This window comes from Trichoplax adhaerens, genomic scaffold, assembly GCF_000150275.1.
Source record: "Trichoplax adhaerens TRIADscaffold_19 genomic scaffold, whole genome shotgun sequence".
Lineage (NCBI taxonomy): Eukaryota > Metazoa > Placozoa > Uniplacotomia > Trichoplacea > Trichoplacidae > Trichoplax > Trichoplax adhaerens.
In genome coordinates, this window is record NW_002060961.1 from 284,561 (window position 1) to 306,253 (window position 21,693).

The following is a 21,693-nucleotide window of genomic DNA, read 5'->3' on the forward strand; positions in this document are numbered from 1 at the left end:
TAAAGCAGTCGGAAGTGTGTCCGGAACTTTAAGCCCATGCTTCCTGCATATCACCAAATGCATAGCAATACAAAATTCCGCTAAATTTAAAGCATTATCCATATTCACATCAGCCAACTTCCAAATTTTGCTCAATTCTTGTTTATCAAGTTTGGATTTTAAGAAATGATTTTTAGCAATTGCTCCAGAAACCAAACCCGTTTCGTCATCTTTTACTAACGTCAAAAATTGTTTCTCGTAAATATCACGTTGTTGCGATTTTATCTCCCATCTTGAATCATCGCGGTCTGCTTCTATCAATTTCGAGTTTTGGTTTGCGCTAGATGTTCGAGAGGTAGATTGAGAAATAGCGCCTTGTTGTTGCGTAACTGGTTGAGAGGATTCATTTTGAGACTGTTGAGTTTGATTCCCATTAGAAGAAGCAGTCAGTGGAAAATTTGCCCAACCTGGGTTCGCTTGTGAGGCTTGCGTAGAGTCAGATGATGCAAAATTAGCCCAATTACCTCCACTGTGTCCACTATTAGTAAAGATTTGACTATCAGTCATGGAACGAGAGGATTTAACCTCAATAGGAGACTGTGGAGGTGACATTGAAGGAGGCGAAGTCGTTTGTCCAGATCTTGATGAAAACGAAATATCGGTGCGCACAGAGGATGAAATAACTTGATCTGAACGTTTACCAGATGTTGGTGGTGGAGGAATTAATGGTGCGGGTCGAGCTTTATTAACAGGCTCACTATCCGTTTTATCTTGGGCTACTTAAATTCAACACCAAAAGTATTTTTAGAATCTTTACAAAGTAAATAAATGGGTTGATCATCCCGCAGTCTATCAGTAGCTAATCAATGTAAACTATTCATTATAACGTCTTTAAGCTACCACAACGGTACTCAATAACAACTTCTACAATCCAGCGATAGTCTAAATACAAACATTAATACATTGAAGTTCTTTTACCTTCGCTTAATACCGTTTGAACAATGCCTGGATCAATTGCAGCCAAAGGCGGAGCATTATCATCTGCAACAGTGGTCATACTATTAGCACTTAAATCTATTATTTGCAATCGCTAAAAAAAGAAGAGATTGACGAATTGTGCAGGGTATACGTATATCCTTCAGTACTGGCGCTCGATATTAAAATCACTAATTTACGAGTATTACATAAGACATAAAAGTGTACAATATATTAACAACGATGAGAACAGATTGTGATTATCTACCGTAAACACTATTTGAGAGCAATATAACATTACTCATATCAATTGCAATTATTGATCAAGATTAAGTTAATCAAAAAATATGCGCTATAATAAAAGTACTTACTGGAATCGTAGCTTTCCAAGTCTAGATCATTTTGTGCCATAGCAATCAAACGTAAAACGATACTGAATTGACTTTGATTGAAAAAATGTAGTCTGTCAAAACCGCTTATTTGCAATATCTAAATTTGGATAGGCAACAAAATATCATTTTACTTAGTATAAATAATTGAAAAGCATTGAAGTGTATCGTAGCTAGCAAGTCTTAACGCTGCCTTATCATGTGGGTAAGCGATTAACTGGTCAAAATTGAATAGTAACTAATTTTTATACCCCATTGATCTATTCTATACCCTCGATGGGAATGCAAGCGCGTTGCTACTAGAGCGGGTGGCAAGTAATTAATGTACCTTTCAAATGGAACTAAAGTTCTTTCAAATAGTTTTGAAGATTTGCTAAAATAGTATCATGTAGCGTTTATTGGCTTCCCTCCATTCCTACCTACACAGACGCTACTGGATTAACCTTTAAACTACTATTGGATATTTAGTACTTGTAATGCGCAATGCTCAAGTACCAAGCGATTTAGCCAAGATTTCAACAGCGCCTACGTAAAGTATTTCAGTTAAGTGTTGGAATAAGTCAATTTTATCATTACAGTCATCTCAGTTCTGCTGACGGGATTACCCAAATTTGTACTTGTTGTCCATGCCTGTATAGTACATGAATAGCATGTAACAGGAGATCATTTAACTTGGTGAGCTATGGATAATTATAATGGACTTTTTATCGTCCATTCTAAATTGCGTTATAGGATATCCATAAGTAGATAATTATTTCTTTTTAGACTTTGTAATTACTGTAATACATATCCGCAACAGTATTATAGTAATGGATTCTATTGTTTACTTTTGGTTAAAATAAAATTCTAGTAGTAATTTTTTTTCTCATCCTTCATGAGTAGCAGGTCATGCTGTAGAAAGGCTCGATGGAAAACTTGGGTAGAGACAGCAGTACGGATTTCAGGAGGTATTTATCTAATACAGTACAGCAAGATCACAACATGATTATCCTGCTTTTCGAAATCCATGGTAATAAAACACCTGGTATTATTATTATTATGTCTGTTTAATATGGTGCTAGACTGGTCATGAACAATCACAAGTATGATACGTTTTATTTTGTCCTTTTTTCTCTAAATAGCTCTACTGCACTGTATAACGCTTTACGATCTCCTGAATTTGACATGGTCAATCATCAGTATGGTGTTTTGGGTAGTTATGTCAATCCACGACTTGGATTCGATAAAGAATGTTTGTCTACGTATACTTGTAGCCAGCATCGTTTTAGTTGGAGTTGTTTCATGCCAACTCTATAAATGGAATTAAAAGCTGCTAAAGTGGCATTTCTTGTAGTGTAGCAGTATAATCGAATTAGTGATAATTTCCAAATCTCAATTCAATTACAGATTACATCCTTTCCAAGTAGTACAGTAAAGTTGCAATTTCAATTTAGCGCACTCGAGATAGCCCATTTTGCAAGTACTGTAGAGGCACTTTCTATCGCTTTATGATTTTGCATTGATTAGGCATACACATCCATGAGTGTACAATTAGTGTTGGGTTATGGCAACTGCAGGAATTGAATCGAAAACTACTCAACTGACACGTACTGTCTGTCTATATGCGTATAATTGAATTGATAATAATTTTTAAATCACGGTATGGTGTGCTCATTGTAGTGGCTAAAATTGAATTACAAGCTACCCAACTACCTCACTTCTAAGTAGTACAGTCGAGTTTTACTTCTCCTACGCGTATTTATTTATTTATTCATTTTGCAACATGCTACTATGTACAATGAGGATAAAAAGTGTTTCTCTTCAAGCTACTAAAGAGTATGGTAAGGGTTGAAAATGATGGAGAAGTATAATCATGTTGGTAGACATGTTGATCCGACACAACTTTTGACCTGAAATGACCAACAATCCTGCCTCGCCCTGTTGACAGAATTGCAAGTATACTGTATTTACTTTTCAATTCATTATTGCACTTTGTGCACAAGGTTACGGGTAGGAATACTGGCATTTCACAGTTGAAAAGTGGCGGTCGATAGTGACTGTTGAAAATAAAAGAGCCAACTATCTGATAGTTGTTAGGCAAAGTTGGATGAAATTTGACATACTGTAACGCCATCTAGCAATGAACAATAAAGCGAAAATAGCATCATCGTTGCACTTGACTCATTTTACAACATGCTACTATGTACAATGGGGATCAAAAGTGCTACTCTTCAAGCTACTGAAGAGTGTGGTAAGGGTTGAAAATGATGGATACGAACAATCATGTAAGTAGACATGTTGATCCGACACAACTTTTGACCTGAAATGACAAACAATCCTGCCTCCCCCTGTCGACGGAATTTCAAGTACACTGTATTTACTTTTCAATTAATTATTGCACATGGTGCACAAGGCTACGGGTAGCATTGAAATACTGGCATTTCACAGTTGAAAAGTGGCGGTCGATAGCGATTGTTGAAAATAAAAGCGCCAACTATCTGACTTGCAAGGCAAAGTTGGTTGAAATTTGACATGCTGTAATGCCATCTAGCAATGTACAATAAAGTGAAAATAGCATCATCGTTGCACTTTACTCATTTTACAACATGTAAGTAGACTTGTTGATCCGACACAACTTTTGACCTGAAATGACCAACAATCCTGCCTCGCCCTGTCGACAGAATTGCAAGTATACTGTATTTATTTTTCAATAAATTATTGCAGTTCGAGCACAAGGCTACGGGTAGGAATACTGGCATTTCACAGTTGAAAAGTGGCGGTCGATAGCGACTGTTGAAAATAAAAAAGCCAACTATCTGACTTGTAAGGCAAAGTTGGTTGAAAAATTTGACATACTGAAATGCTATCTAGCAATGTACAATAAAGTGAAAATAGCATGATGGCAAAGCAAATGGCACTGCATGGATTCAAGTGTAAATCTGACCACTGTTTGATATGGCGGTATACTCGTATGTAGAAGCGATACAATTGGGTAAGCAAAGTCATGACATGCTATGACGATGTGTACAGTAGAAGGAGAATGGAGTAGAGTTTGCAAAGTGAGAAAGTCAATCCTACGCGTCATGAGTAAACAGTTACTGCCTACGAGTCTCCATGTTGGTTGCAATTTAGGATTAAGATGGGTCTAGACAATCTAGTGTACCTATGTAAAAAATGTCCAAATAATTGAAAGGCTGTTTACGCGTAGACAAATTGATGGTGCTTGCAGCAAGTGAAAGACATTGCCTACTGCTGTGGAGTAGTGCAGCGTCAGTACGATCAAGCTACAATTTCCATTTACATAAATGATGCATGCCAATTTCAAGGCGTCCATGAAGGATTGAAACAAGTTGACGGTGATGATGGTAATTGGGTTGAACGGCTCATTGCCATCGTACTTGAGCATGATTGTTGGTGATTTTATGGTTGTCATCAAGTAGACTACTAAAGCAATCATCATCTTACCTTGACGGCCATATTATCATCCAGTCCAGCTGCTTTGATAAAACTTTTGACTCGTTCACTTTGAATTTGGCTAAGATTATCAATGTCCAGCCGTTCAAAAATTTCACCGTAACTTTGCGATTCAATCAAAGAGAGAGGCATCATTTTGGCGTCGGCAATTTTCACCCAACAACAAACACTTTCAAAACAGTCTAGGCTAACGATTGCAGATGGTATGGTAGTCGATGGTAGAAAGAGCGTAAGATAGGTGGATCAAATTGTTCTTGTCCAGTGTTTGATCTAGTAATCCTCCTGTCTACTCCGGTATAGCCAATCAAGTCTGCAATAGTATGGCAAAAACGCTCGACAATGGACGCCAACACTCTTCTTCCAGCCCCAACTTACACGATGGACAGGCCACTTTTAACGATTTCCACTGTCATGGACTAATATACTACAACGGAACGATTGTCATTAACAGTATAGCATCATCCATTGGCTAAACTAGGTCCACTAACTTGATTGAAGATGTCTACAGTAAATTAACAAGGCCAAATCCAATTGCAAATGGTCAATTTCCACGTTCAAGGGAGGATGCTCTTTCCAGCTTGGATGGCAATTTTCCTACCATTAGCTTGATCTTGCCACTCGATTGCTTTGCGCTAGTCAATGCAACCAATGGTGCGGTGGTGTTTGCTACTGTCGTGGTTGCATAGTGCAGTCTCTTTTTTTCCAGTACCATGTACTGTAGCAAGGAGAGCCAGCCCGGTACAACCGGTAGACTACAGTGTACAGTACTTCCAAACAGGAATGACGTCACTTGGACTGTGTACTTGACAGTGTACAGTGTACAGTGCTGCTGTACGTACTGTACTGGACTGGACTGTGGCATCTTGGGACTCTACTGTACAGTACAGTACTTTTAACTGCCAGCACGACAGACTAGACTAGGAAATGGAAACACTTTTTCACCTCTTCAAGCCCGGGTTAAGAAATCACTTTAGTTTGCAACATACTATCGATGGCAAAGTACTTTAGCATGATAGCGTTGAAAAGAGTGCTGTGCTCGTCATAGAAACCCAAGGCAAAATCATCCTCGCCAATTTTTTCTCTCCACGGCGCGTGTGCTGTACAGTGTACAGTACAGAACCACCGTACTGTACACTGTACACTCCTGACGTAACAGTGACACTTCATCCTACACTACTGTAGTTTGTAGTTCAGTAGGGAGGGGAATTTTCTCTTGAGGGTTCTACAGTATGTGTACACTGTACAGTATACTATACACGTAGAACATACTGACACGGTAGACTAAGTGCCAAGCAAGGTCAATTTTCTCTTCAACTGTAGTTCAGTAGGGAGGGGAATTTTCTCTTGAGGGTTCTATGTGCATAGTACACTATACACATACTATTGCTGACACTGGTCTGACAATTTTCTCTTCACCAGTCCATGGTACAGTACAATGTACTCTACTGTACTGTACAGTAGAGCATACTGACACTGTAGACTAAGTGCCAAGTACTGTAAGGTCAATTTTCTCTTTAGCAGTCCATGGTACAGTACAATGTATTGTACCCAGAGAACATACCGACACTGTATGTACTGTAGACTGAGTGCCAAACAAGGTCAATTTTCTCTTCAGCAGTCCATGATACAGTAGTACAGTACTGTACACTATACTGTACTACATGTACTGTACACATAGAACATACAGTACTGACACTGTAGACTAAGTGCCAAGCAAGGTCAACTTTCTCTTCAGTACTGTACTGTATGTTCTCTGTGTACAGTACAATGTACTGTAGATAACATACTGACACTGTACTGTAGACTAAGTGCCAAGCAAGGTCAATTTTCTCTTCAGCAGTTCTCTGTGTACAGTACATTGTACTGTACACAGAGAACATACTGACACTGTAGACGAAGTGCCAAGCAAGGTCAATTTTCTCTTCAGCAGTCCATGGTACAGTACATTGTACTGTACACAGACAACATACTGACACTGTAGACGAAGTGCCAAGCAAGGTCAATTTTCTCTTCAGCAGTCCATGGTACAGTACAATGTACTGTACACAGACAACATACTGACACTGTAGACGAAGTGCCAAGCAAGGTCAATTTTCTCTTCAGCAGTCCATGGTACGGTACAATGTACTGTACACAGACAACATACTGACACTGTAGACAAAGTGCCTAGCAAGGTCTTGCTTCCTGTTCCACTCAACTGGGAGAAGATCAACTTGGAAAAAAAAATTGGCTACTCATTAGCCATCAATCCACTCAAAACTTACTGCTGCTGCTGCTGCCCAAAATTGTAATACTCAAACCAACACTTTAAATCAACTAATATTATCTTACAGCGATAGCATCATTTTAAACAATCCTAATCGACGTATGTGTATTCTACTGTTGGAGTGTAGCATCTTGCTTTGGCTTCGAGTTGAAGCTGTAGAAACTGCTCAAGCTGCCATTTTTATTCATTGATTCAAAATACAGACCATTTCAATCTATGTAAAGTCATTGTATCATGCAAGAAACAGCTGTAAAGTCCATTGCATGTTAGTTTAACCAACCATTGGGATTGAAAACGCGCTGATTGTATAATGTACATGCTAGTAGTTAGTCGATTGTCATCATGGATCGCCTATTAGTGACAATACTTTCTCTTACAGTGTACGTGTATTATTCAATCCGTTTGCAAGAAACAGCTGTAAAGTCCATTGCATGTTAGCTTAACCAACCATTGGGATTGAAAACGCGCTGATTGTATAATGTACATGCTAGTAGCTAATTGATTGTCATCGTGGATCGCCTATTAGTGACAATACTTTCTCATACAGTGTACGTGTATTATTCAATCCGTTTGCACTGTGCAACCTTTGTTTATTGACGTGTGCAAGCGTTTCCAGCATGGAGTAACTTGTACAATATCTTCCTTCCTATTGAATATTGAAATACTATTTTTCTATCCTCTTAGAGCCATTGACGAGCCAGTACAACGTTGTGGTTGTAAATTGGAAAAATGAGTGCTTTATATCGTTTAATTATCACTCGCTTAGATCCTTTGGTCCCCAGTCGTTACCAAACTTTTTGGAATCACCCTGCAGGTAAACTCCAAAATAATACACAACATGACTGACTAGAAATGACGTTTAGACAACTTCGATAACTCATATCATGAATTTCAGTCCAAATCAAGTTAGTATTTGCTTGATGCCTTCCCCAACTGCCATAAGCTTCGTACAAACTGCTAGTTATCAAATGCTTTCTTTTGCTACACGCACCCTTTTATATGGTAGTATCATGCATCATCTCGTTGGCAGACTCTGATTATTATCCACTCGCTTATCCAATAACTTGGTCATTTATTTTACAAAGTATCCAAGTTAGCGTACAGTGGATCGCTGATTCAAGATTTGACTTAGTATCAGATTCCATATTGTATCCCCAACTTTATCGTAACTACGCGTAGATAGAGTTTGAAAGTATCGCCAGTCTATCTACAGTATGCGTATCAATCATAATCGTTCCATTTTCAGTGCATTTCCTTTCCTAAATACAGTTAATAACAAGCTATGCTCCATCTGAATAAATCAATTCTTGCAGCAGTGATGCTGTTGCTGGATTGTTTATGCGAGACAGCAACCAGTAGATTGATTGAAAGTTGCTAGCGTAGACATTGGTATGTGGATTCATTCTAAACTTACAAAACGTAAATCATTGACTTGCAAAGCAATAACCACTTCATTGAATATCTGCCTTTACGAGTATGTTATGAAATGTGCACTTACGAGTCTATGTAACTATCAAGATTTCAATTAACCTAAAACTCTTTGTTTCAACAGGACCGAAAACCGTTCATTTCTGGGCACCAACTGTCAAATGGGTATTGCATTTAATTAATACGCAGTAATAAGGAATAACCTTGCATGCCGAATAGATGATCTAAGCTACTTGTTAAACTGTGCTGTAATCATAAAGTACTTATATTAGATTATTATGTTGCCATTTCAAACCTTATTAACCTTTGATGAAAAAAAACGTGGCCTGTGCCATATATGGATTGTAGTATAGCGTCTGCTACTGCAAGTTTCTCTTCGCTCGCGCCAATGATGAACATATTTTTCCCAAAATTATAGTTGATTTTGCTTGCACGCCACTATTCAATGGTATGCAAGTTCGAGAATGCATTGACTTGTACACAAATAGACTGCGGGCAATTACAACACCTGCAACGTCTTTCCAATGATAAAATGAAATTGGATAGGAATAGCCTGTACTTTAATGCCGAATAGATGCTGCACCTACATTACAAATAGCTACATACTGTAACCTACCTTCCTACCATGACTTCATTGATATTCCATTAAGAAAGGAAATATCCAATTTTTTCCTTCTGTAATAGGCCTTAGTGATTGCCGGCTTAGCCGATATGGCAAGACCTCCAGAGAAGCTTAGTGTTCGACAAAGCGGAGCTCTTGCTGCAACCGGGTGCATTTGGGCTCGTTATTGCTTGGTGATCATACCGAAAAATTATTACTTATTCAGTGTCAATATGTTTCTTGGCACCACTGGCTTCATTCAATTGACTCGCATTTATTTGTAAGTATCAAGATATCCATGTCTTGCCATGACATCCGCTGTCTAATTGATGTTGTGTAATAAAATACTTTCACAAATGGTTGTCCACACTTACAGCATTACTTTTCATAAATTGACTAATTTCTTTAGTCCTACAGTCTAATTTTGTATGTGTAATTATCCTACGTTGTACAGTTTATACTTATGTCTCCGCTATTCTTCTAATTGTAGACACCAAAAATCGCTCAACGCGGAACAAATAGCAACTAATACGCCTGCAATTGAAGATGCGAAAAATTAACAGCTTGATATTCCAAGTGATCTACTACATGTACTAAGAACAAATACCATAATTCTATACCGCACCAGTGATCTTTTTCAACGCATACTGATATTTAAACAAAACAGAGCGATAATGGCAAATTGGTAATAGCATAATGATGGTATCTATTTTCTACTTTTAACAGCAAACAAGATAATAGCGCCATCAACAGTGATCGATGTCAATAGAATACGCTAATTCAGACAGTTGATCCCTTACTTGTAGGCTATGACTTTTATGGATGATATTATGATAGCAAGTTGTTAATTGACTATGCCTCTACTACGTAAGCAGCTTGTGAGATAGCCTAAAAATCGATTTTATTATTAGAGTAAAGGAATTGAATAAAAATTGCAATACGTGTATAAGCGATAGCATGGTTACGCCACTTTGGTGTTGTGTCTATTTAAATTCAAATCACCTTACAAGATTGTTGGCGATGTAGTAGATTGTAGAATTTTGCAGTTGGTGCCTCATTATACTTTCTGTAAAATGGACTTCTTTCACACAAGGCATGTCATTTCAATGACCACTTATGAACTAATTTGATGACCGTGATTTCGGTTAGCATTCTCGGACGATTTTAAAACAGACTTGATAACCTGCACTTGTAAATTAAAATGAATAACAGTCTTTCTCCTTAAATTCATTATCATGGAAAAGAAAGATTTGGACATTTTTCTAAGCATTTTATGTATAGAGCAACGGAGAAGCATTAGATGCATTTTATCACCCTATCATATTAACAGGCATTAGTACTTCTAAGTCTATGACAGCTATAGGATCTGTACTATGCAAATTCAAGTGCAGTAGTGGCATTAGTTTAAACTGATCTAAAATAATAAATATTCTACTAGCTTAGTTCAGAAAGATGGCATACTAGTATTTACTTTAACTTTTATCCCAACAATTGTTGAGTAAAAAATACAACGGTTCGAAACTATGGAGTAGCAATAAGTAAAGTACAGCAACAACGATAAAGATTGAATTAATATTTGCTGGATGCAACTCTTTGTATGTATAGCGATACACCAATGTCGATTGTTCATGCACGACTTTAGGTCATTTTTTTACATATACGAGATATGCACTTATGCCGGCTGTGGTTGCACAACTTCAGTCATTAAGCAATATCACATGCCAACAAGTAAAGCACCGCAACGGTGAAGAAAGTTGAACTAATATTTGCACTCTACAATACAATACTCTACATGGATAAGAAATATATGTACATCCATGTTGACTGTTTTTAGACAATTCTAGTTATTGAGTTGCAAGTGGCAACAAGAACTGCAACGGTGAAGAAGGTTGAATTGATGTTTTCAACATACCCTACAGTCAGTCTGTGACGACAAGCTTATTCTGCAATCACAGAAAAGTTATTGTAGGTTTACAATCTTTCACGATGCTCTGGAGTATTAAGTAATCTACATATTGGATTGGAAATACGCTAAACGGGCGATCGTCTATTATGGGAGTCCTGGAAAAAGTTCATCGTGTGAACGTACCTTAAAGGTGTACAATTTTCAAATACAAGTTAGCTGTTCTTGCATGGCTTCAGTAAGAATCGATGATTGCACTACTTAGCATGTGGCGACAGGCTTAAAGTAATACGCGTATAGCATTATTTAATATCTACAGTTAACGAATACGCAGAATTAGCTCAAGGGCTCTATGAGTAGCTCAACACGAAAGGGTATACTTGCAGACGTTTCTTTTATTTGCATATAATCCATTTGAGCTAAGTATTAGAACATTTGATTGCACAAGTCCTATGGAATATAATACTGCGCAACCAGAAAAAGACTTGCAACGGCTGACTATGCAATACTTTGCAATCTCTTCCACTGAAAATATCGTCAATAGACGATTGCACACTGTATCAAGGTGTACAATTTTAAATACAAGTTAACTGTTCTTGCACGGCTTCAGCAAGAATCGATGATTGCACTACTTAGCATGTGGCGACAGGTATACTCGCAGACGTTTCTTTTATTTATGTATAATCTATTTGAGCTAAGTATTAGAACATTTCATGGCATAAGTCCTATGCAATATCCTACTGTGAAATCAGAAAAAAAAGACTAGCAACGGCTGACTATGCAATACTTTGCAATCACTTCCACTGAAAATATCATACTCGTCATCCAGTTTGGGTTGGGGAACCAATAAAGGACTCTGCTCAATTTAGAACTATATTGTAGATAGATACGTATGCATGTTGACTGTTCTTGTACACCTTCTGCCATTAAACAGCAGCCAGTAAAGTATTACTATCAAATAAGCCATTGACTACTCGATCTTTCATAGTTTATGATGGAAGCAAAAACGCGCAATGGCGGCAACATCCCTTAAAAAAGGGAAGAGAATTCAACATGCAAATCTGACTGGACATTATACCAATGGCTGATTCAGCAAGCGATTGGCTGAACATTTAGTAGTACCAGTCCCTGCTTATACAGCCTAGATTATCCTCTACCGTCCATTTTTCCCAGTGCTATTTACTCGTCTCGACATCCAGATGTCATATACTCGTATAAATTAAATTATTATCCTCTACCGCATATACTCGTATAAATTATCCTCTACCGTCGATTTCTCCCAGTACTGTTATATTTACTCGTCTCGACATCCAGATGGCATATACTCGTATAAATTAAATTATTATCCTCTACCGCATATACTCGTATAAATTATCCTCTACCGTCGATTTCTCCCAGTACTGTTATATTTACTCGTCTCGACATCCAGATGGCATATACTCGTATAAATTAAATTATTATCCTCTACCGTCGACTTCTCCCAGTGCGATTTACTCGTCTAGACATCGAGATAGCATATACTCGTATAAATTATCCTCTACCGTCGATTTCTCCCAGTGCTGTTATATTTACTCGTCTAGACATCCAGATGGCATAAATTATCCTCTATCGTCGATTTCTCCCAGTACTGTTATATTTACTCGTCTAGACATCCAGATGTCATATACTGATATAAATTATCCTCTACCATCGACTTCTCCCAGTACTATTTAGTCGTCTCGACATCGAGATGTCATACTCGTATAAATTATCCCAGTATTATCCTCTAGACCTCTACCATCGATTTCTCGCAGTGCTGTTTACTCGTCCGGACATCGCGATGTCATCCATGTACTCGTATCAATTATCCCAGTAGCATCCTCTACCGTCGATTTCTCACAGTGCTGTTTACTCGCCTGGACATCGAGGTGTCATACTTGTATAAATTATCCCAGTATTATCCTCGATAGTTCATTTAGTATGATGTATGCATGCATAATTGCATATACGTCAATTACAGCGGCATCATCCTTTACCGTCAATTTTTGTTCCGTTTACTTTCCGGGAAATTGATATGTCTACAATCTATGATATTGCATACAAATTGAAAGTAACTTGACATCGCCTTTTCTCTCCTGCAGTTGTACTTCACTACGCTCCCATCCGGGTGCAAGCTGTATCGCAATCCGCAATGCGCGTAAGTTAACAAATGGATTAACTCATAACTTCTCTAGAAGAAAAAAGAAGCCTCGCAAGTGTTTTACATCTGCACAAGAAGATCATTCCATTGTGGTTACATTTACAGTTGACACTGCTGTAAAGGCTGGCCAAGGCCAACATGAGCTACACTTGTCTACTCACTACACTTTTCATAACACTTCCAAGAGTGACAATGAAGAAGATCGGATGTCTACATCATCTAAAACAAGTGATTTCTATCAATTTCCATTCGAAACGGATTGCCTTGACACAAGCGCGCAGTATTGCCTAGTAACAGAGGGATGTCTACAACCATTATCAATTGAAAATATATACCATCAAGAGAATCACCTTGTCCATTGGTGTAGGTCATGTGGCACAACTCAAACACCGCTTTGGAGGGATATCTCTTTGCAGCCAGATGTCAGAAGAAAATTAATATGGACTAATATTAACAGATATCGATTCTGTAATGCATGCGGCATCCGATTGAAAAATTGTAAAATTTACTGTGGAATGTGCTTTTACATTCCTAAAAAGAAGGATCTATCTCAAAACTCTTGTCAAAGATGTAAAGTAAATCCCTCCGTGTGGAAACAACTTTCTTAACTGCCGATAGACGTGTTTCGTTAGCGCAGATGAAGAATAGCCGAAACTAGAACATGAATGAAAACTCTGTACTGTATGTAATCTCTGTCGCTCAACTTTAAAATTTATAAAATCATGCTATCATGCATTTGTGCGTGTATAATAATAGGTTGTCATTGTACTATAGCTACGGACTTAAACTGCTATTTCTGAGCTGTTTATAATAGCTAATTATATTAGCTAACTTCCAACAATATGACTACCTTTTGAGAATGTCATGTATTTATTTATTATAATAATAAATTACACTGCATCGCTCTGTTTATATAGTAGGTATATACTAAATGGTAGTTAGAGACATAAATTACTGTTTCTAAGCTGGTTATAGCATTAACTACAAATAGTATATACGTATAACTTGCCTACTTCATTATAACTATTATTATCGAAACCATCACGTATCGCTCTGTTCCACCTGTAGCTGTACTTTAGTAAATAAAACGATGGTACCGTATACATTTTCTCTAAAAAGAAAGAAAAAACGGAATGTGATTTACGCGATCTCGCTTCAATGTCGAGTTGGTTCTTTTACTTCCTATATGCTGTAGACTTACTTTGTATGCCTGATGTGTGCAAAACTAGTTCTCATGTTCGCATTCTGGATACCGTACCTATAAAATTTCGCAACAGCGCATCCCTGCTGTCTCCCTCCTCAAGTCATACTCTTCGAGAGAGTTGTAATCCTCGCCACTCGGCTATGCGCGAATCACCGGTGAGAATGCGGTTTCAAATTTGAATTATGAATGAAGCTCTACCATGTAACTACGGAGATAGCTTTTGCAGTTTAGTCAGAGCGTACTTCTAACTGCTAGTAGTGATTTTTTAAGGATATTTGAATGGATATTTGAATAGTTATTTAATTAATCAGCCAGTTGCAGTACTGTATGGACATTAGTACAATAGCTATACAGTATGCTAGCTAGATTACCTTATTAGTATGTATGTATTCAGTGCATTGCCCGCTGATACGCTACCATAGCCAGCGTAGTCCTGTAACGATACTCGACTACTATACCGTATTATACAGTACGTATACTCATTGACTACCAGATATCAAACTACTGTTCCAAGCTTGCCACCTGGCTTTTGGTCAATTTCTACCTGGACTATGCAGCACCTTTGCTGCTCATGAAGATGGATAAAAATAATCGCAGTACGTCATCACAGAAACCTGCCAGAAGCTTTGCTTCTAAAGCTTCGATAAAGCAAAAAATAAATCCGAAGGAAACGAAAAAACCTCTTAAACGGCAAATGAGAGACGCTGAAAGATTACTGAGGAATGTAAGTAAACGCGATCAGTATGCATAAAACGTTATTGCTACGCCATCCAGTGCAGAAACTACTTGACTTGATTCTTATCCTGGATAAATCGGACTGCACGGTTATTTTGCATAATCGTCGTGAATAAATAAGAATTTACCATACTCTCTTGGGTATGGTATTAGCAAAAACTATTCCGATTGAGTAGTTCAAACTTCAGAGTGCTTATCGAGTTACTAAACTCGAATCAAGCTCAGCTGCGGGTTAGCAATGCATTTTAGAGAGCTGGAAATTTCATTCTCTACTTTGTAGGCTAATATCCCTCTACGAATTGTTACCTGTAGACTGTAGTACATAATAAAGGAATTGATACAATTGAAATATAATAGATTTTCAGTCAAAATACCGTTCTGGTACGTCTATACGAGTACGTGAAAATCGCGATCAACCTGCTAGCTTGCACTCTTACGGTATATACTATATTGCTAACGATAGTATATTGATGTATTAACTACAGTAGTTCACTACTGTAATGAAATGATGGGACTCTGACGGCAGTAAAAATAGCGGAATCTAAAGATGATGACGTTAAACTCTCCTATTTATTGAAAGTTTATTGACTACTAATTATAGCATACAGAAATGCAACCTATGTTATGCAATACGAACATCGTATATTAACTTAAGCAATTACATTTAGCTCCTCAATACCTCTTACATCTGTTGCGGAAGTGATCATGAACTCCAATTTCATTTGTGTTACACGTATATGACTGTCAATTATAATTGGCAGTTATAGACGTACAGTATATTGAATTGGCTCGTTTTAGTAATCTACAGTATATCGTGATAATCTCATCACTTCATTTTAGTTAACGCTTTCAAGATGCTATATTGTAGCCTTCAATCTAGATAAACTACCAATCAACTTTCAATATTTTTCAGTATTTATCGTATTTCTGTCTCGATTCATCACGACTTGTACTCTGTATCGAGTATAACAACTTAAGGGAATGTCAGAATAAACACTATGTCAAGTTAGAATTGATGATTGTAAAGATTTCATAAAAAATACTTCTTGCTATGCTAGTGTAAAAAGTAGTATGATGATCAATTTACACTTTTCATTCAACCTGCCATGCAGTATTCATCTTACTGTGGATCTTATTACAGAGGTATAAGCGCTCTTACTACAATCATAGAAATTACTAGCACTCTCTATAATTTACACTATATAAGTTTCATTACCCAATATAATAATTCAACTATCACACTGAAAATAACTATCTCGTTATAAGCTCAACAAGCTTAATCTGAGAGCGGTACAAACAGTTGTTATTGACGATACCATTTTTAACTTTTTAACTATTTATGTAGCCAAAGTTGCAGGACAATATTCGTCAAGAAAAAGAGCTATTAATAGAGAAGCTTTCTTCACAACTGAAGCAGAATAAGTCTAAACTAAAAGCAGCTAAATATGCCAAGAAATATAAAAAAGTGAAATTTTTTGGTAAGCCAATACTGCAAACGTATCATCGTTAGATATTTAGACTAAAGTATTAACCTGCCTGCGAGAGTACACTATCTATCTTTGCATAAGAAATCTAGTTGTGAGTTTTCCGTATTTACTTTCCTAGAAAAGAAAAAGCTAACTCGAAGGTATCTATCGTTGCGTAAAAAGTTAAAAAACTGCGAAACAGAGGACAGGTTAGAAATGGCTGTCTGTAAAAGTCATAAGCAAATTAAGTAGTAAATACTATTGCATGTCTAAACATTGCGGTATATTGCATACGATGCTAATTTGATAGACTGTATTATTTTCAACTATGATTCGTAGTGGAGAATTGCATGAAGAAATGAAGCAAGTGGAAGCTCAGCTGAATTACGTAATAGTAAGCGTCAAAACAACGATTTCATCACACTTAAATCTACTGTTTTAGCAAATCAGTAACTTTCATCTCACCTAAACCTACTACCACAAGAATAGTTATTTCAATAGCGTAATGTAAATTAGAAAATCAACCGATACTAACAGTCATACAGTAAACTGTTTATAGTAATTTTAAATTAAAATATTATTGCAATACGTCGTAGTTGCATATACGAGTATAACATGTAAACGGAAGGGAACGACTTGATAGCAAGGTGTATGACTGCAAACTCTTTTGTAATTATTAGTATTTTCCGCCTGATATTAAATACATTTCCTTATTTCCATCTAAACCTGGTCAAGACGATAAAGTTAATGCAAAGAAAGGTATTCATGTATAGTAATTTATTTATATATCTATTCATTATGATAGGCTATGTTGTGCTTGTACTAAATAAAGTATATAATAAATTTATCACAACAGATGAAATTTTCGAACAGATTAGTGAGGACGTTACGAATGGAAAACTACCAGGATATAGTAATTTATTAAACAAAGACCCCAAAAGAAATAAACGCCAAGCGAAGAGACTTACTAATAAAGGTTCCAACTCAAAGCAAGAAGACGAGTTTTTTATTGTTGACCGAATGCCTGATGAGGTTAGTATTGCTTTCAGTGTAACTTTGGCTACAAGATTAAACTTTATTGTACATTTATAATGCGCACAGTTAATAAGCCATATTTAGGGTATTCATAGTATAGATACAGTGAAACGCTTTCTAAGCAGTAGATGAGATATTCTCTCATTGTGTATTGAATTATAAATTGCATGTCTGTTCTGTTGAATTATAAACTGCATAGCTGTTCTGTAGTCTTATCTATTTATCGTCGTAATTTGAAATAAAGTTGGACCCGACCTAATAATATGCAATATTGGCTAGTACTTTACTGCACAATGTATGAAAGACTTAACATTATTTTGTATTACAAATTTATTTTCTACTTTGTCTGAATGTAGGATATCATTGATGGTTGATCCAATTCTGCAATACCAGAACACCTTTGATAATTGTACGATACTTCACATCCTATAATTACTGTAACTATATTCTAATAACTCAAAATTTTTATGGCTACAGATAAATAAAAATAATGCTTATCCATAGTTACGAGACTTTTCGAAGACATGTTCATACTGTGTAATCTGACAAACTTTTTTACTCCTTAGTACGGCAATCTTTCAACCGTTACAAATTAGGGCTACTTTAGCAGCTATAAATCAAATAATTTACTCCATTATTTCTTCAATCATGACTTTTATTTACTTACAAATTATCAATATAATGCCAATAAATTGCCATTATATCACACCTTCATTACTGGGATGTATAACCGTTTCTCATATGCAAGCTTTGTAATAGAGATTATTAGTTGATTTAGTAGTAGTAGACACGTAGTGTGAGAACTTGAATATGGTCTCAACAATGCCTTGTAAGGAGAGTAACTTTTAGAGAGATTGAACTGTGTGAAATATCATCAATGAATGTCAGTAATAAATGGAATATTCTGAAAATGCAATGTTACGCAATCCTTGCACAGCACGAGATATTCTAAAGGTCAAATTTTATTCTTTTTGAAAACTGACAGTGAATTATAATGCTAACGTTAAGGAGTGTTGAAATATTATAACATCTATCTATCTACCTATCTACAACAATTAATGTTCTACCAAGGAACAAGAGGCATATTTAAGGTTATTTTGTAGCATAAGCACAAACACAAACGTGGTATACCCGATCACACAGCAAAGACAGTGTTGAAAAGTACTATTCATTCTTACTCTTTACGCCTGAAAGAGCACCAGAAAGGTAACTCCAGGTGCTAGCCATAACCAAAAGGCTCATGACGATCCATATACCGTTGGGGATGTAAAATAATTTGAGAGCAGTTTCAAAATCAACAGCGTTGAGTTGATGTGCACCATTGCAAATATCTGTGTACTGGATCAAGAAAACAACTGTTTTCCAAAATGTCATGGTAGACACTACCAATGAAAATATCCAACCCTTGCCACGGCTTGATGAGCCCTAATATTAGTAATGTGCATATTATTTTAATACCATAAATCAATATTAAGAAGATGAAACTAGAACAATTCCAAAAATTCTTTAGATTATTGTAGTGGCTTACAAAGAGTACTACAAAGAGCATCATTACAACTTCTGCCACATTGCACCTTTTAAGAAGTAAAAAGATGAAGAAACATTTTGAATCACAGACCGAGAAAATGTTTATTGTTCATTTGTAAATTATTCCGCCACTCTTCACAGACTGTATTCTACTGCACTGTTATCACAATGGCAACCAGAATAGAGTGTTGAAAGTTACGATAGATATTCATTTTCATCTGAATTTTTTACTCTACACAACAATTCAAGGGAGGAATTGCAATGCTTAAACTAAAGCAATAGAATTCCATTTGTATTGTACCATTACCAAGCCTGGCCAATGATGAAGGTATCCTCCAAATCTCCATACTTTTTGTCAACGCCTAGGTACAGGGCATCTAATATAATATCAACAATCAAAATGTAAGCAAATTTGTTCATCTTATCCTGATTGAGTATTTGAGGTTTATTAGCTAAGCATTGATGGTGCTACAGCAAGGATGCTTTATACTAGTATTATGGCTGAATCCAACTTAACTCTGTCTACATATCGAAGGAATGACAGCTTGCTTAACCCATTGAAGATTGCCATTATGGCTTACTTTACTCCTTCTGTCCCAGCACACCATTCTACGTCTACTCTACTGTACGTATGTTAGACAAGTTCATTGTTTGAATGTAAAGTAAAGCAATCCATGCCAACTATTGCTTCAAGCGCTATCTCTTATTTAGGAATACCACGCTCAATTAGTCATGAGTAAGTAGACAGCATCTGATTCCTCATTCAGCATCAAGACTGATCTCTTGTTGTACTCGTACGCTATCTTGCAGCACCATTAAGCAAAGGGACGAATGTTTACTGTCACCAACTCACATTATGATAGCACTTACATGGGCTGAAGTACTGGCTGTATTTGCCATCTGGAGGCATGGAATGTGGGCGCAATAAGACAAAACTTGCATCCCACGAGCAAATGACTGACGATATGAAAAACCAAACTTTAATCCAAACAGGAAGATCGCGAGCACCCATCTTGCTAGTAGCCACTTTGTCCGGTAGTATAAAATCCAAAACCAAATAAGCCCAGATGAAGAAAAGACTGCCAGCCAATCCAAGGTAATATTGAACAAGAAACCGCAGACAACTCGATATGATTGAACCCTTTACAGCGCAAGCAGTTTAGAACGCTCTATGATTAGTATGACCACTTTGCCGTGAACGCGGCCAGAAGCATCCAAGTGTTTGTGACCAAGTTTGGTCACGTGATACAGACTTTTGTCCTCAATGACGCAATTAGTTTGCTTCTCACCACGACTGCGCACTGAAACATGAGCTTCTCAGTCTGCCTTGAGTACTGAAGTAAAGGGAAAGTAGGCCGCAACACTCATTCCGTATGGCCGCAGAAGAAGACCTTTAATAGAATTATTAGACAGAGTCTCTAGATCGCACCTTACTTAATCTTTTTCTTACAGGACAACACTCGGTTGATGATGGTCATATGCAGTGTGGTGTTCAGGGGCAGCCATCGGATGCAGTCAAATGTTAATATATTATTCGAGAGTCTCTACATCGCACCTTAGTCTTTTTCTGACAGGATGACACTCGGTTGATGGTGGTCATGCGCAGTGTGGTGTCCAGTTGCAGCCATCCGATGCAGTCAAACGACGATCGAGGTAATAGAAATGAATATGGGCGCAGGTATGGACGGTCGGATGGATGATCGTGATGTAGAGACGAGGCTTGAGAACGATCGATCGCGATCAGCCCTGCCCACTGTTCAACTCCATCCGGTTTTAGAAGACATCATGGCTCAAGCTGGCGCTTTTCGTCTACGATTGATGGCTGTATCCTACTTGTATTCTTGTTTGAAAGCCTTTAACGATATTGATAGATTGTCTAATGATATTCTATTGCTATCTTAACCTTACTCGAATTGACTTGAGTTATTGCAACTGTTCATTATTGATCGTATACAGTACATGGATCGACGTTTGCATATCGATCTTAAGCTTGTTGTGATAGCATCTGCGTTCGACAGTTGATCTACTACATCATGGACGAGGAACGAGTCCTTGACTGTAGAGTGTTCTTTTTTTTTATGGTTATCAACAACTGTATGAGCAAGCAAGGTGATCGTGATAGCGAAATGTTAGCAATGATGCCTGCTTCGACACGTAACATAGACGTGCAGAATGGCCAGTATATGGAAACTAAATACAAGAGCACAATCAATGAATCATGCATGGATCGTTCTTCCTACTTGCACAATTCCGTTATGGATGATAACGTGGACAATGTACATCTGCTCTTGGCATCGGATAGGATCCAAGACCCTGACTGTGTTGTCTTAATAATGTCTCTAAAACATCTACGGTAGAAACCAAAGAAAAGAACATAACCAATGAATCATTGATCCTTCTCTCGACACGCACGATCTCGTTATAATGTTGTCTCAAAAATGTCTATAAAAGCATCTACGGTAGAAATAAATTCTTCAGTGGTCACAATGATTCGTCAGACAATGAAGGAAATACTTGTACTCGACACGAATATTTATTCTCCCTTTTGTAGAT

General features: G+C 37.2%; 4 protein-coding genes across 4 annotated transcripts; 2 read left to right on the forward strand and 2 right to left on the reverse strand.

Annotated features, from left to right (window-relative positions):
- Positions 1-270, reverse strand: TRIADDRAFT_17961 (uncharacterized protein; the record flags this gene model as incomplete). Its single annotated transcript, XM_002116952.1, has 1 exon — positions 1-270. A coding segment is annotated over one exon (270 nt), but the record flags the coding sequence as incomplete, so codon positions are not given.
- A 7,521-nt stretch (positions 271-7,791) lies between these two features.
- On the forward strand, positions 7,792-9,375 carry TRIADDRAFT_31849 (uncharacterized protein; the record flags this gene model as incomplete). The annotated part of the gene is made up of 3 exons (XM_002116889.1): positions 7,792-7,876; positions 8,615-8,655; positions 9,175-9,375. The coding sequence occupies 3 exons, from the start codon at positions 7,792-7,794 to the stop codon at positions 9,373-9,375; spliced, it is 327 nt and encodes a 108-aa protein (XP_002116925.1).
- A 3,348-nt stretch (positions 9,376-12,723) lies between these two features.
- Positions 12,724-17,987, forward strand: TRIADDRAFT_60961 (uncharacterized protein; the record flags this gene model as incomplete). Its single annotated transcript, XM_002116890.1, has 10 exons — positions 12,724-12,824; positions 13,115-13,748; positions 14,293-14,532; positions 14,955-15,101; positions 16,458-16,590; positions 16,718-16,787; positions 16,918-16,972; positions 17,259-17,337; positions 17,384-17,610; positions 17,970-17,987. 10 exons carry the CDS (start codon positions 12,724-12,726, stop codon positions 17,985-17,987), a joined length of 1,704 nt encoding a protein of 567 aa, XP_002116926.1.
- A 790-nt stretch (positions 17,988-18,777) lies between these two features.
- Positions 18,778-20,152, reverse strand: TRIADDRAFT_60962 (uncharacterized protein; the record flags this gene model as incomplete). The annotated part of the gene is made up of 4 exons (XM_002116953.1): positions 18,778-19,038; positions 19,142-19,187; positions 19,448-19,517; positions 20,011-20,152. The coding sequence occupies 4 exons, from the start codon at positions 20,150-20,152 to the stop codon at positions 18,778-18,780; spliced, it is 519 nt and encodes a 172-aa protein (XP_002116989.1).
- Between the last annotated feature and the right edge of the window lie 1,541 nt (positions 20,153-21,693).